This window comes from Trachinotus anak, unplaced genomic scaffold (genome assembly GCF_046630095.1).
Source record: "Trachinotus anak isolate AG129_WGS33_773 ecotype Australia unplaced genomic scaffold, CSIRO_AGI_Tana_v1 ptg000008l, whole genome shotgun sequence".
Classification (NCBI taxonomy): Eukaryota; Metazoa; Chordata; class Actinopteri; order Carangiformes; family Carangidae; genus Trachinotus; species Trachinotus anak.
This window is the reverse complement of record NW_027273859.1, coordinates 28,887,501-28,902,445: the sequence shown is the minus strand read 5'-3', so window position 1 is coordinate 28,902,445 and position 14,945 is coordinate 28,887,501. Positions and strand designations below refer to the sequence as shown.

Below are 14,945 nucleotides of genomic sequence, written 5' to 3'. Positions count from 1 at the left end.
CCCTCCCTCTTTCTCTTTCCTCCTTTTCTTCGAGGGGGTGGGGATGGTGGGTGAAGTTAAACTGATAAATTAGACCTCATTTATTGGACAACAATTTGAGTCGATACCCAGGGGCCCCTGCTCTGCAGCCTGGACGAGGCTCCAGAGCCGCTAATTGGTTCGCTGTGTGTGGATGGAGAGGGTGTTTGGCTGGGGGGTGGGGGGTGTTTAAGGGGGCCGGCGGGGAGGGCGGGGCAGCCAGGACAAGCGGTGTGTTTGGCCGGCACTGACACACACACACACACACACACAGGTTGTCTTGCGGCAGACGTCCACGGCGCACGCCACGAAAACAGACGAGACAAGCGCTTGATTTGACAGCCAGGGTGGAGGGGTGGAGAAGGTGGGGGGGTGGAGGAGTCATGTATAGATTTTTGTGTCTGTTGTTTTGGCTTATTTGTGTGCTTCTTTTACTCAGTCAATCAAATTTAATTGACACCGCTGGGCTGGGGCCGGGGGCCCTGCGCCATGCTGGGATGACAGGCCTTTAATGCCAAAGAGAGGAGAGGAGGTTCTTCTGCCTGTGAAGGATGGAGGGGGGCGATGGGGTGAGGGCGGGGGGCCGGGGCTGAGGGGGACAATTCCTCAGCCCGTCAACAGTATTAATTGATGTAACGACAGCGATGATGGATACTAATAAATACAACCTTTAAGAAAAAAGGTAATTAGATGGCGTCCTGTGCGCCACCGCTGATCCAGACTCGCTGATAAACACCATTCGTCTTCCACAGAGGCCGTCAGACGGACGCGGGGCGCCGTTTACATGCAGATCAAACGCAGCATTTGCATTTCAGCCTCAGAAGGAGACAACAGAGTCAGACCTGAGGCAGGAATCCGTTCACAAAGAGCCAAACTCTGCCTCCACTGCTCCTCATCACCCTCGGCTGTTTCCTGTCCGAACACATGAACCTGTTGGCAGTGAAGATTTTTCACCTCTGACCTTTCAGGGTGTTCAACCAGATCACAGATTACAGCTGACCAAACGTCTTCAACTGCGTAAATCCAGCAGGAAGAAAGAGGAAGAGGAGGGACCCTGCTCCCTCAGTGTCAGTGCTGAGGTGCAGCCGAGCGCGGTCCTGAAGCTGAGACCACAACGGGCCCAGACCCTCGCCCCTGAGACCCAACTGCCACTGGAACCAAGAGCCTGTGGAGGCCGCAGAGGGTCACAGGTCGTGTGGTTGGTTGGTTGAGCTCATTTTTGAATTCACGTTGGACGACATGTAAATGTTTTTCTTAAAATCTGTGGAAGTTTTAAAGAAACAGACGCCAGAGTCTCATCACGACCCCCGAGCACGTTTTCCCACGTGAGGCCTGAAGAAGCCTGAACATCTAGACTGAAGATTAATGGATGTTTCCCTCAGTTAAAGGATAATTCCTGTTTATTTTCAGTCAATTTGAATATATAACTTTTCCACATTAGAATTAAATGAACCTTTTGTCCAGTTTGAAGTCTCATGTTTCAGATCCTCTTTCTCCTCCTTGGTGGTTTTCAGCTCTGTGTCTGAACCAGATGAAGGATTTTATCAGAGAAACAAGCTGAGGAAATGTTAGACAGCTCAGCTCCAGCCAATCAGAGACGTCCTGTCACTGAAGAGTGTCGACCAATCAGTGACTTTAACTGTGAACCAGTTTGATTCAGTGTTTTTACTGGTTCTGATCAGCTGCTCTGTTTGTTGAGGAGAGGAGGAGACTGTGGAGGATCCAGCTCCAGGTCAAAACCTCCTGAACCACTGACACTGAAGGATCCAGACCAGGAGAAGACTACAACTCCCATGATCCCACACTACTTTACATCATCACCAAACATTATCTTTTGTTATTGTTTTGATTGAGAAACTGCTGGTGGCAGAAAATTAAATACTGCCCCTTTAAAAGCTGAGATCTGGGAACACGTCCATCAGATTCTTTTCAGTGACGTCTCCATGTTCCCAGGTGTCAGCTGTTAATTTAAAGACAGTGATGTTATTATTATTATTAGGGATAAAGGTGAAATCTAGTTGTATTGAAAATAAATTATCCCAACGCAGGTATATTCAGGTTGATTCTGCAGCTGAGCCTCAGAAATCAAATCTTTGTGTTTCCCACAGTGTGATTCAGAATAAAACGTCTGTGTCTTCAGGTTTTCACTTAAATTTCACGCTTTTCATTACAACATTGATCTGAAGGGTTTAAACTGCTTCAGTCTTTGTCCTCTGAAGATCAGAAACTTTATCAAAGCTGCTCAAACACTGAACTCCGTCAGATTTAGTTGTAGTTTCCTGGATGAATCCAGTCACGGCAGCGTTCAGTCCTGTGGTTTCAGTTCTAATCCTGCTGTTCACATCTGGATCTTTGAGGCAGTGACATTAGTTTATTCTAGGTTTATTCTGTTTTTTCTTTTTCTGAAATTCCATTAATATCACTGAGGAGAAAGTTGCTGCACATTGATTTATTACATGAACATGTTTCATTGTATTTTTCATGAGATCCATTGTTCATGTTTCCATCAGTTGAGCCTGTTGGTGAGGTTCAGTCTTTACACTGTGACTGTAGTATTTATAATTCTGCAGCCATATTGGCAGATGAGCAGATAACATCAATACTCAGAGGCAGAGCTGAAAACGACCATCTATTGTAGTGAAATTACACTGACGAAGCTCTGTCAAAGAAAACGTTTGATCACCAACAACAGCCTGAAGGAGAAATGATTATTTCTTCCTTCCAGAGTTTGACTCTGTAAAACCTCCAGTTTTCTGTCGCTGAATTTCTGCAAGTGAATCAAACAAGAGTTTCGTCAGACTGGAGCCTTCGTTTCTGATTTTTATCTGAAAACTGAACAAAATAATGTCTTTAAATATTCCAAAGAGTGAACATCTCAACACTAACAGCAGATCCCACCTCCCTGCAACAGAGTAAATCAGAGATAAATAAATGATTAACAAGTAAGAAAAAAATCAAAGTTAGAAAAAATAAGAATAAACAAGATAAGTTATATTATCAAATATGGAAAACTTTCATATTTAAGAAGAAAACACTGACCTAGAATGATAGAAAAGAGCAGCTTAATAAATATTGCTAAAGCTGTTTTAAACTTGTTCAAGAGCATAAAACTTTAAAATAGCTTTTTTTGTATTTATTTATATTTATTTTGTAATGCACGCAAGTTTTCCTCTAAAATTTTTTTTATTTGATTCATTTTTTGCTGCTCACAAATAATTAAACTGTCGGCCATCTTTGCTTTAATACAATCAATAATATGTGATAATGCAATAATGTAAAGATGTTTTCATTATTAGGTCATAATTATAATATTTGTATGTTTGTCTAATGTTTCCTGATGTAAACTAATTAGAGGTGTTTGACTCTGCTGCCATCTGATTGGATAATTTCAAATCTCCACCATCTTTGCTTTAATTCAATAATTCTACATTTATTATTAGATATTGATGATTATTAGTTGTGTTTCTTTTGTGAATGAACAACCTGAGCGGTCTGCTGGTCTGTAGTTCCCCTGCAGGGTCAGCAGGGGGCAGCATTACAGTTTGTAACCTGCTGCTGCAGAAACAAACAGCCCACCTCCACCTCCACCTCCTCCACCTCCACCAGCAGCAGTTTTGCTCTTTAGCAGCCGCTTGGCATTTAGCTCCTCTGTCACGTAGTCGATTTAGTTGATTCTGAGCATGAAAACAGCAGCAGCACCTTGTTAAAGTGTTTGTTCGGCCTCTGGACTGTTTGTCCCGGAGGACGGACTCACCGAGAGCACATATCATGAATAACCTGCAGTAACCTGGTGTCTTATTTTAATTTTCCTGCCTCTGTAATTGACAGTGGGCTCAGTTTCTTTGTGAGTGCAGAAACAGTTTGTGACCCCGGAGACGAGGCCGATCGTTGATGATGTTCTGTAAAATGTCAGAAATAGACCAGTGTTACACTCAAAGAGATGATTGATTTCCCCCCCAATTTCTTCAGAGTTGTCTGTGAGGAGGCAAGAGGTTTTCAGCTGAGATGTTCTTTAACAAACGGCTGCGTTCCTCTCCTCATAACTGAGATAACTGCAGAGAAACAACTCCTGTTTACATCTGTGACTTTTAACGCGGGTTTTACACGTCGTTCACATGGGTGAGTTTCATTTCTCTCAAGAATAAAGAATGTCACAGAAATATCAGCAAACACAGGAACTATTCAATATGATTTCAACAGTTTAAAAGTGTCTGTACATCTAACTTCAGCCGGGTGGATACAGTTTACTGATACTGTTTCTATGTTTTAAAGCTCCATATTTTACTCTTCTTCTGTGGTTTATTTGAAGTGTTAATATCCTTAAGGAGATATATTTATAGTTTTAAGAAACAAAATCCATCTCAGTGTAGTTTTACATCTCCTCTCTCAGGCTTCTCTCTGGAGCTCTAGTAACAACGGGTCAGTGAGCCAATCAGAAGAGAGGATCTGAGCCTCTCTTCTGATTTGCAAATAGAAATATAGCAGATTACAGGTAAGCACTCAGAGAAACCAAATCCTGCAAGGTTGGATGGTGGGTCCAGGTGGGCGGGGCTTGGGGTGTGGCTGAGAGCGGTGAGTGCTTTGTTGTGACATCACAAAGTTCCAGAAGTCCTGATGGCTGGTTTTAAGGCTCAGTTTCTGAATACAGGCTGTGTGCATTTCTCTGTGGACTGAGGCTTTGATACTTTCACAGTATTAATATAGAACCTAGACCTGCTTTATAATCACAAACACATTTAAATCTCATGTTATACAGTATGGGACCTTTAATATATGATAAAAGAAAACAAAACACCTATATTGTTAACCTGGTTCTTGATATTCAGTATCACAGCACTAGAAGAGAAATATCCACCTCATGAAGTCATTTCTATCAAGATCTGAAAACATGTAAAATAAATTAATCAGTTAATCCAGGAATAAATAAATGTTAGTATTATAGAATGATGCAGGTTCAATGCACTGGATCAAGAAAGATAAAACTTTTAACCTGGAAAATGTTTTCACTTGTGTCAAGAAAATAAGACTCCAGGGATTCAATTACAGGAAAAATGACTTGAAACATATAAAAATGTTTTGTGTAAATAGGCTCCAACCTGCCAAATCACCAACAGCTGTTTTTTCAAAAGCTTGTTCAGTGTTTTCTGTGGACTTTTCCCCTGGATGTACACCATGGATCACAGCACCTCAGCTCATAAGATTTTGGGAGGCGAGGATTTTGTCTGTCAGTTATTGTTTTGTGTGAAGACGACAGCAGAGGCTCAAACCTCTGATCGCTCATTCTCACTCAGTCTGTTACCTCCTCCTGAACGAAGTAATAGTCAAATAAAACTCTCTCATTTCACTGAGGGGTCCCCCGGGAGCCTCTTAAGGGCCCCTGAGGGTCCCCAGACCCCACTTTGGGAGCGGTCGGTCAGGCCCATGTTTACAGGCTGCGGTAATGATGCTTGTTTGTCCAGCGGTCTGTAAATCACACCGACATTAGAGCTGTCACAGGATCCACTGGAGACACAGCAGACCATCACTAATGCCCCCGAACCCTGGAGACGCTCCCCGTCGGATCCATAACACCAGCCACACACAAACCCAACTACAGAGGAGAGCATCTCCTGCAGAGGAGATAAAGTAGTTTAAACTGATACAGACCATCTTTAACAAGAAGCTCTGGAGGTGAATATTACACAGCAGATCATTCAGGTGTAAGTGTTTAAGAGGTTTTTAAATTTCCTTTGTTTCAGTTTTAAGCTCAAAGAACTTCACATGGATTTCATAGAAAAAAGTAATTAATCTCATTAAAGGCAGATCAATCAAAAAAAAGTGTTTAAAACAGAATCCTTAAAACCAAATTAAACCAGTGAGAAGTTGCATGTCAGATGTTTATGGGATATTCATGGCACCAGTCAGGTTCTGCACGGGTCTAAAAGTGAGCTTCAGACCTCAGTGTTCCTTGATTTGACCATAGACTGTCAATAAAGATGGACGTAGCCTCTGTGACATCATCAACAGGGGCCTGACTCCGCCCAACTCCTGGCTAATTCAGAAATGGCCAAAGAGGTGGGGCACGTGTGGAGCCGCTTCAATAACTGTGGCAAGCATGAGCTCCTGTTAGCACCGTTAGCACACCGGAGCATTAGGTGCTTGAAGGCTAAAGCAAACCTTATTCATCTGCTGGCTAATTTAACTAGTTAAGGCGCTAAGCTAACAAGCCAGGTACGGTGAGCACAGACTTATCCAGTAGTTAGTGCTAAGATAAATAAAATAATACCAGAATGTCACTCAACACAACAACCCACATTATTTGTCCAACATTTCCATGAAAATCCTCCAGAAGTTTCCAGCACCACAAACACAGAGAGGTCACGTTCAGACTGATTAGCTGAGGCGCAGCTAACAGCTAGAGACCGAGCGGCGGCTCACCCTCAATTATGTATAACTTTAATAAAATGTGAACAGGTGAGTTGTATAAATTCAGCCGTACAGTCGTCATGAAGGTGGAAATGATCTCTAGAGACCAGAACAGTTTCTGTACCAGGCCGTAAACATGTTTCTTTCTGCTGTAAAGACATTTGAACATGGGAGTCTGTGGGGACTGACTCACTGCTGGAGCCAGACTCTAGTGGTCATTAGAGGAAATGCAGCTTTGGCTCAAATCCTAACTAATCCATTTTTACCCCCCAAACAAAGAAAAAGTTGCCCAGCTGGGATGAAAACTGCCCCGGTTGTAGCTTCACCTTTAAGATCCAACCCGACTAAAGCCAGGTGTCGCTGCCAAATTTGAGACCCCAACGTGACCTGAGACTGTTTTCTGGATCCAACCCACAGCTTTATGCAACAAAACCAAAACTTCTGTTGGATCAGTCGTGTTCAGGTCCCACTCTCTTCTCCTGCTCCAGTGACCTTTAACCTCGTCGTCTCCAGCCTCTGCAGGTGGATGTAGTTTCCCCTCAGGCCTGACTCCTGCTGCAGAGCCTCTCAGAGTCTCTCTCTCCAGCGTTCTGTCTTCGTTCATTACCGCAGCTTTACTGGGAGACCAGCGCCTTTTACTGGCACTGCCGCCTGTAAAATCACTCAGAGCCGGCCGAGAGACTAACCTGTAAACTGAGAGAGAGAGAGAGAGAGAGTTAGTTGGACGTTCACAGTAAACAGGAAACAGCCCACAAATACACACTGTCATTATTTCACACACACACACACACACACACACAGACTGCAGATAGATACATTTTCTGCACTCTGCACTGTGTATGTGTGTGTTTTGATATTTATTGGGAAGCGACGGCTCCTTTAATCTCGCCCATCGACCGCCCAGTGCTCCCATTAAGGCTGACTGGGATGTCAGCCTTAATGGGAGCACTGTTGAAGTGTTTATGAGCTGATGTCTCCGTCTGAGTGTGTGTGTGTGTGTGTGTGTGTGTGTGTGTGTATATCTGTATAAATCTGTAATGTCTGGTTTTATGTATAATTAATGATTTAGTGAGAATTCTTCCTGATGTTTTACTGTTAATATAAATTCTTTTTCCAGCTAATTTCCCGAAAAAATTCCTCATAATTTCCTAAAAATTACCTGGTTTTATCTGCAAGTTACAAGAAAGGCTTCACATTTATTTACAAACATTTATTTATTCCTGGATTTATTAATTTATTGATTTTGCATGTTTTCGAATCTTGAAAGAAATTACTTCATGAAGTGGATATTTTTCTTCTAGTGCTGTGATACTGAATCTCACAAATCTCAGACGACAATGAACATCATGTTTTGGTGTCAAGAACCAGGTTAACGATATTGGTGTTTTTTTTTAATCGTGTTAAAGGTTCCACAATGTGTTTGTGATTATAAAGCAGGTCTAGGTTCTATATTAATACTGTGAAAGTATCAAAGCCTCAGTCCACCGCCCTCAGCCCCGCCCCAAGCCCCCCCCCCCCCAAGTGTTTACCTGAAATTTGCTGTATTGTTACTGGAACAATCAGAAAACAGTCAGCCAATCAGAGGAGAGCTCACTGACCTACATGACTGTTTAAGACCAATATGCTGAATTAAAACACTGCACTGATCAGACCTGTAAAATAAAATAACTCAGTGTGAAATATTTTCCATCTAGTTCACAGTTAAGACTTTTTGTTTCCTCTCTCGGGAAACTCCTACAGACGTCTGTTTATGAACCACTCTTCACTCACCTGCTGCATAATTCATTCATCATATCAGCTCCGTGTGTTTGGGAAATTATGAGGAAGGTTTCCTGGAAATTAGCTAAAAAATACAAGACCAATAAGATGAAGTGTTACTGTTGGTGGTAACGATCCATAATCTAATGGTACTATCAGTATAATTATCAAATATCAGAGTTGTATCAGTAATTTAAAAATTCTTGACAGAAAACTTTGACCCACATGTTTTTAGAAAACTTGACTTTTTATTTTTTGCTAAATCATATGATTTCCATCAGGGCAATGTTATAAATCAAACTTTATTTATACGTCACATTTGGAACAGCTGACTGCAGAACAAAGAGCTTTGACAATAAAACAGTTCAACATGTTTCTATGACTCAAACTTACACTTTGGTATCAGAACCACAACATTCACCCAGCACCAATTAGCACATGCTAACATTAGCATGTTGCTAGCATGCTCTCTGATGTCGTGACATGATAAATCATAGATAAGTGCACTTGTTTGTCCAATCACGTCACTTGTTTTCTGAAAAGAACTTCTGAACATCTGTAGAAAACAGCTGTTCTGACTCAGTCCCTGGGCTGATGGAGAAGTGAACAGATGTTGTTGCCCAGCAGGGGGCGCCAGCTGGAGCTGATATTTACAACAATGTTGATTTGAGTGGTTGAAGTTCGCCCCCCGGTCACTTCCCCGGGCAGAAGGGGCAGGAGTTGTTCTTGCTGGACTGCAGCCACATGCGGATGCAGTCTCTGTGGATGGTGTGGGAGCAGCTGAGCGGGTGGCGGCTCTCTGGGTCCACCAGGTTCTGGCACATCAGGCAGAGTTTACGGGGCCCACCACCCTGACCTCCGCCTGGCGCTGCTTGGCTGGCTCTCTGGAGGGGAGGGGTCGGTCTCTGGATTGGGCCTGGGGGCATGGGCCGGCTGATGGGCCCTGGGGCCAGCCTCTCGTTCTGTGCCAGCCTGACGCCGACGTGCTCGATGACCTCCTCCATGGACATGCCGGCTAAGGTGCCGCGGGAGCTCTTCACCTGCTGGAGCAGCGACGTCAGCTGGGCCCTGTTGCATTGTGGGAACCGAGCTCCGAGCTTGTCCAGGACTTTGTCTAGTTTGCCGGTGGGGGCGGGGGTGGGGGCAGCAGCAGTGGGGGGAGGCAGGGAAGAACCCACAGGGTGGAGAGGTTGAACAGGAGGGGATGGGGAGAGACTGGGAGGCGGAGTCACCCTCACCGGGGCCCTGATGTGGGGCTGGAACTGAGCAGGGGGGGGCAGAGGCTGGAACTGTTGCTGCGGTGGCGGTGACGGCTGGAAGTAATGGTCCGGTGGTGGGTGGTGTCGCGGGTGGGGGTAGCGCTGGCGGAACTGCGGGCGCTGGTACTGCTCCTGGTAGTGTGGGTGTCTCTGTGGAGGAGGAGGTCGGGGCACCGGGTGGGGAGGGGGCACGAACTGTGGATGAGCCAGCGACTGCATCACCTGGTTGAACCTCAGGTCGGCCTGTGGGAGGAGAGGACAGAGCTGAGATCAGACTCGCAGTGAATTCTGGGATCAAACTGTTTCAGCTGCACCGACTTTTAATTTAAAAAAATCATCTCCGGCTTTAATTTCCACATCACAAGAGCTGCAGTTTTATTGAGACTTTAACACACATGATTAAAACTGTCTCAATGAGCTGTTTGATACAACTACAGCTGTCATGGTGCAAATTGTTAGGAATCACATGCACACGTGCACACGTTCATGTGTGCAGCAGCCTCTGTTGTTTTCTGTGGTGCTGAATTTAGCATCAAGAATTTCAGTGTCGTTGGTACCAACCACCAACAAGCTGGTGTCACGTCGTCTCTGCTGCAGTGAATCTAACAGTGTCTCTGCTGCTGACCTCGTCATGATGAGAGACACAGTCGTCGTCGTGAGAGCTGTAAAATCCAGATAACGTAAAAACCTTCAAATACCAGGACCTGTCGCTCAGACCGGTTCAAACCAGTGTTTTCATTCTGAACGTTTGCAGATTCCTCCAGATGTTTTAAAGCTGCTCTGTGTACCAAACACATCTGTCTGCCTGCATGAGGCCAGTTATAGAGCTGTTAGCTGTTAGCAGGTAGCTGTTAGCTGTTAGCAGGTAGCTGTTAGCCAGGTATGCTGTCAGTTTGCGGTGAGTCTTACCACGGGGACCTGCGGCAGAGACGGCACGTTGATCCTGGGGAGGGACTCTAACTCTCGACCCTGGTGGAGCTGCTGCAGGACCTCCTGGAAGCGGCTCTGGAGCTCGGCCTGGTTCCTCCGGACCACGCCTTCCTTCTTCTCCCACTTCAGCCTCTCGTGGGGGTACTGCTGGGGGAACTCCACCCTGAGAGCGTGCAGGTACTGCTCCACCTAGGACAGGTGAGGACACAATCAGTATCTGCTGTCATCAAACATCAGCTCAGAGCTCTCACCGCCAAGACACGTTGTGACCTCCGCACCTCTCTCAGCCAGGCCTCGATGCGCGTCATGGCGACGTCCCTCTGCTTCTCCACGGCGGCGAGCTCGTCCTTTAAGGCGAGCAGCTCGGCCTCCTGCGCCTCCTTCCTCACCCGCTCCATCTCCTGCCTCAGCTCCTCCAGCTCCGCCTGCCACCTCCGCTGCTCCTCGCTCTGCTCCTCCGTGAGCGCCGTCAGCTTCCTGTCGCTCTCCTCCAGCTCCTTGGCCAGCCTGGAGAGAGAAGGAGGACTTCAACTGTCTGCATCTGACAAACATCTGATTATCTGACAGTTGTTTTTATTTTCAGTGGGACATGATTTTTTCCTGATCTGTTAATTAATCAATTCATTTATGACTTGTCAAATAACGATTTCACTGTGACATAAAACCGAGAGAAGAGGGAAATCGTCACTTTGAGAAGCAGGAACCAGACGATGTTTGGTTCTTTTATTCTTTCAACGGATGAATAAAACCTGTGCTGATTCACTTCCTGTCAAATCACTGATTATTAATCCTTGACAGAAATACAACAGAACTCATTCAGCCTGGTTGTTTCCTCCTTCCTTTGAAACAGCCACATCTGCTGATGAGTCCCTTCTCTACACACGGAACATGAACTGTTTTCATTACTGGAAGGTTTTTACTGTGAAGCAGCAAAATGCCGTAAAATGACGACGACTTTTTCTTTGTGGATCTTTCCTGCTACATTCATTCATGACTCTGCTGTAAAAAAAAAACGAAATCATATAAATAAAGACTTGTTGTTGTTTATCAGAGCCAAAGCAATATGATTTTTTTTTGCATGGATCATTTTTGTAAGTCTGTGAAAACAGCCACTGAGAGGCCTTGTTATCTACATATTATTATTTTCCTTTTTTATTATTGTTAATTTTGGGTTTTTTTGTGGTGGTGGTTCATTTTTAATTTTATTTTTTTTTCTTCCCAAAAAAAAAACAAAACTCATTTGCCTCTAGTGGGTCGTTTATATGACAATGATGAAAAAAACAAACTTAGGAAAATAAAAAAATAAATAAAAATTAATTTGCCTTTCTGGGCTACCATAGAAACTGGCTTTTTGATAGCAATATTGTTAGAGTTAAAAAATTATACAACAATATATCAACTGGTTTTTTCACATGAACACAACACGTGAACAAGAAGTTGTGATAAGGACACGTGACATTTGTTTTTGAAAGGGTTTGGTCAGTATATGTAGAGAAAAGGAGATTTTCCAGTGTAGAAATCATTTTGTGGAGGAGAGAATATCTAATAGATAGATCTGTCATTAGTGGAGACACTGTCTCTGATTAGGTCTATGTATGTTCTTCCTTCATTTCCTCTGTGTTGCTGGTTTTCACCTGTTCCTCTCGTCCTCTGCTCGGTTCTTCTCTGAGGTCATCTCTTGTTTTTTGGATAAGAAGTTCTTCCTGGCGGCTTTAGAGTTGTTCAGCTGCAGTTTAACTCGCAGAGACTCCAGTTTCTCCAGAAGAGCCTGAAAACACACTCACAGTCTGATGGTGCAACACACAGTGTCCCGTGGCTTTATACTGTGTGTGTGTGTGTGTGTGTGTCTCACCTGGTGCTGGCGAGTGGCCTCCTCCTTCTTCTTCTGCAGTTGTTGTTTGTGTTTCTCGTGTGCCGCCTCCTCATCCTCCTGCTTCTTCATCAGCCTGTCGTACTGCTCCGACAGGACGGCGCTGTGCTCCAACATGGCCGACACCTGGCTCTCCCAGTCCGGCTCCGTGTTGACGCCCAGCTCCTCCGTCGTGCTGTCGGTCTGCACAGCCTGAACCTTCTGCAGCAGGTCTGAGAAACAAGACCAAATCACTTCAAGACTCTCATTGGGAAGCCACTGAGGCTCATGGGTATTGTCGTTTTTAAAGACAAATATGGCATCAAATAGTGACAGCGGTCAGTGAGGTTATTGGTGTTGAACTGTGGATTTTCTCTCAGAGCTATTTGTTAGACCTGAGTGTTTATCTGCAACGAGAGATTGAAACAGAAACTGTTTCAATAATCAAATAATAACAATTATAACATAACAGTATAACCTTCATGAAGGAGGGTTTACTGGAGGACTGCTGGATTAGACTCTATTAGTTTTCGACAGGTGTTCCTAATAATCTGACACTTGGCCACTGAGGCTGGCTCTGATTTTACCTTCCACCTTCATGTTCGCCAGCTCCAGCTCCAGCTCCTCCTCCATCAGCCCCACCAGCTCTTCCTCCTCCACCTCCTCCTGTGTGAGATATTGGACCTCTTCTCCTGGAGCCATGCTCACTGTTTCCCCGCTAACATCCGTGCTAACATCCGTGCTAACGTCCATGCTAACGTCCATGCTAACAGAACTACAAACCCAGAGGACCAGGAGTGTCAGAGGTCACTGTCTCAGCTTTGAACGGTTGTTAACATCAACATTAGCTTCATTAGCTGCTGCTAAACTCCAGTTTACACATGGATGTGTTATAAGACCAAGTTCTTATAACACATCCATGAGTTCACAGCTGCCGTCAGCGGTTTGCTAACTACACGGAAATGATGGCGTGTCTCTAAATATGGTCCGACTGAAACGCTTCGTCTCCGCAGTGGGTCCGCCTCAAAGATCGTCTATGTTCAGGTTTCTCAGAAAGCCTTACATCGCAGGACAGGGGGTTATATCGGAATCAAAAGACCAAAGTCTGCATAGACAATAAATACACGGCAGCTGTAGCATTGATCTTAAAGCAGATCCAATATGAAAATTAATCAAAGTTAGAAGAAAAGTTGCAGAAAATGTTTTGGGATGCACAGATTTCCCCGTCATTGGAGAAAAGGCTGAAGTTGGAAACCCTGTTTGCTGCTCTTGATTTATGTATTTCATATTTCCAACAGTTTCAGAGTGGCAGAAACGGATTCGTTGTTAGTGTAAGAACATAAAAACAAAACTATGTATTCATAAATCTGAATGAGTTTTGTTGGATTACGGAGATTCTGCTTTCACTTTACAAAATGAAGAGAAACATGGAGAATGTGCTTCTTTCTCAGCTACAGGTATAAAAGTTATTTAACTGTCGCTGAAGAAGTGAAGCAAATAGGACCAATTTATTTTTTGTTTTTATTAATCTACTTTTTATTTATATAGTTGTTGTGACATATTACATAAATAAAATCAAAAATCCTGAACCACCAAAAGTTTGTAATTTAATTTTTTTTCCGTATCTTTTCATTTAACTGTAATTATATATTTGTAATTATACATTTTTATCTCCTAAGTGATTGTCTACAAGACTGTTTCATAGCCCTCTGCACATTACTGTGTAATATATGTAAATAATTCAAAACCATATTTTAATTAGTTTTATTATTTTTTTGGCCTTTTCCTTTATTTACTTTTTGACCAGAAATGTTCATTAAAACTAAATGATTTGATCAATCTTTTATTTTTTAAAATTCCAATGAAATCGTTTTTTATTTTATTTATTTTATTTTATCATAATGTTAATTTTTTCTTTCCACATTGTTTTCTTTTCTATTGTCTTTATTATCTTTCTAAGACTTTTTTCAACTAGAAAAAAAGTCAATTAAATTATTTTATCAATACTTTTATTTTATAGTTTTTGAACCTAAAATGTTAATGTAATGTGTTTATTTTATTTCATTTTAAAGTTGTTTTATTTTCTATTGTATGTATCACCTTTCTTAGACTTGATATTAATTGATTCTGAAATTATCCTTATTTATAGATACTTTATAGCCTTTGAAGAAAAAACATCTTGTGTAATTTGTGTGTATTTGGTGATTGTAAACTCCTCAGTTCAATAAAACCTCCCAGGAGCAGCACCTGAGCTCGGAGGTGCTGCTTCTAGTTTTTACATAAAGGCTCTGAACTAAAAGGGAAGAACTGGCGGGTCCAGGAAACAGAGGCAGAGTGAGCCCTCGTCTTTTTCTCCCATCAGGACTCCTGCTCGTCACATGACAGCGCTGGGAAAACCTCCTGACTCCCCGCTCCTCCTCTCCTCCCCTCGCCCCGTCAGTCGGCTGTTTCCTCGCCGTCCGTCGGTGTGTGTGTCGGTTAGCTTCACCACAATCAACCGCAGGAACCAGGCGAACATGGCGGACACAGCCAGGGACCCTCCACCGGAGCACGCCGGCTTCGAGGAGCTGGAGGACGCGGAGGACCTGTTCCCGGAGCCGGCCGCCACACAGGAGGTGAGGAGGAGGAGGAGGAGGAGGTGATGAAGGGAGGCCGAGGGGAGCTGTGGCAGGCAGGGCGTGATGCTTCAGCTGACAACAGATGGAAACTTAGAGGAGGGGGAGCAG

The 14,945-nt window shown here is 43.8% G+C and overlaps 2 protein-coding genes across 3 annotated transcripts in view; one reads left to right on the top strand and one right to left on the bottom strand.

Moving 5' to 3' along the window:
• Positions 1–8,409: 8,409 nt before the first annotated feature.
• rnf214 (ring finger protein 214) lies at positions 8,410–13,214 on the bottom strand. The gene is made up of 6 exons (XM_071484010.1): positions 12,807–13,214; positions 12,223–12,452; positions 12,005–12,138; positions 10,649–10,877; positions 10,350–10,559; positions 8,410–9,683 (listed from the first exon to the last, which is right to left on the bottom strand). Exons 1-6 carry the CDS (start codon positions 12,982–12,984, stop codon positions 8,874–8,876), a joined length of 1,791 nt encoding a protein of 596 aa, XP_071340111.1. The 5' UTR covers positions 12,985–13,214; the 3' UTR covers positions 8,410–8,873.
• A 1,384-nt stretch (positions 13,215–14,598) lies between these two features.
• The window catches only part of snx2 (sorting nexin 2), a 24,512-nt gene continuing 24,165 nt past the window's right edge, over positions 14,599–14,945 (top strand). Inside the window, exon 1 of one of the 2 annotated variants that reach the window (XM_071484012.1) lies at positions 14,599–14,834. In XM_071484012.1, coding sequence (XP_071340113.1) covers positions 14,736–14,834 — 99 coding nt within the window. In that variant the 5' untranslated portion in view covers positions 14,599–14,735. The remainder of the gene's footprint in view (positions 14,835–14,945) is intronic. The other variant, XM_071484011.1, reaches the window with a different exon arrangement.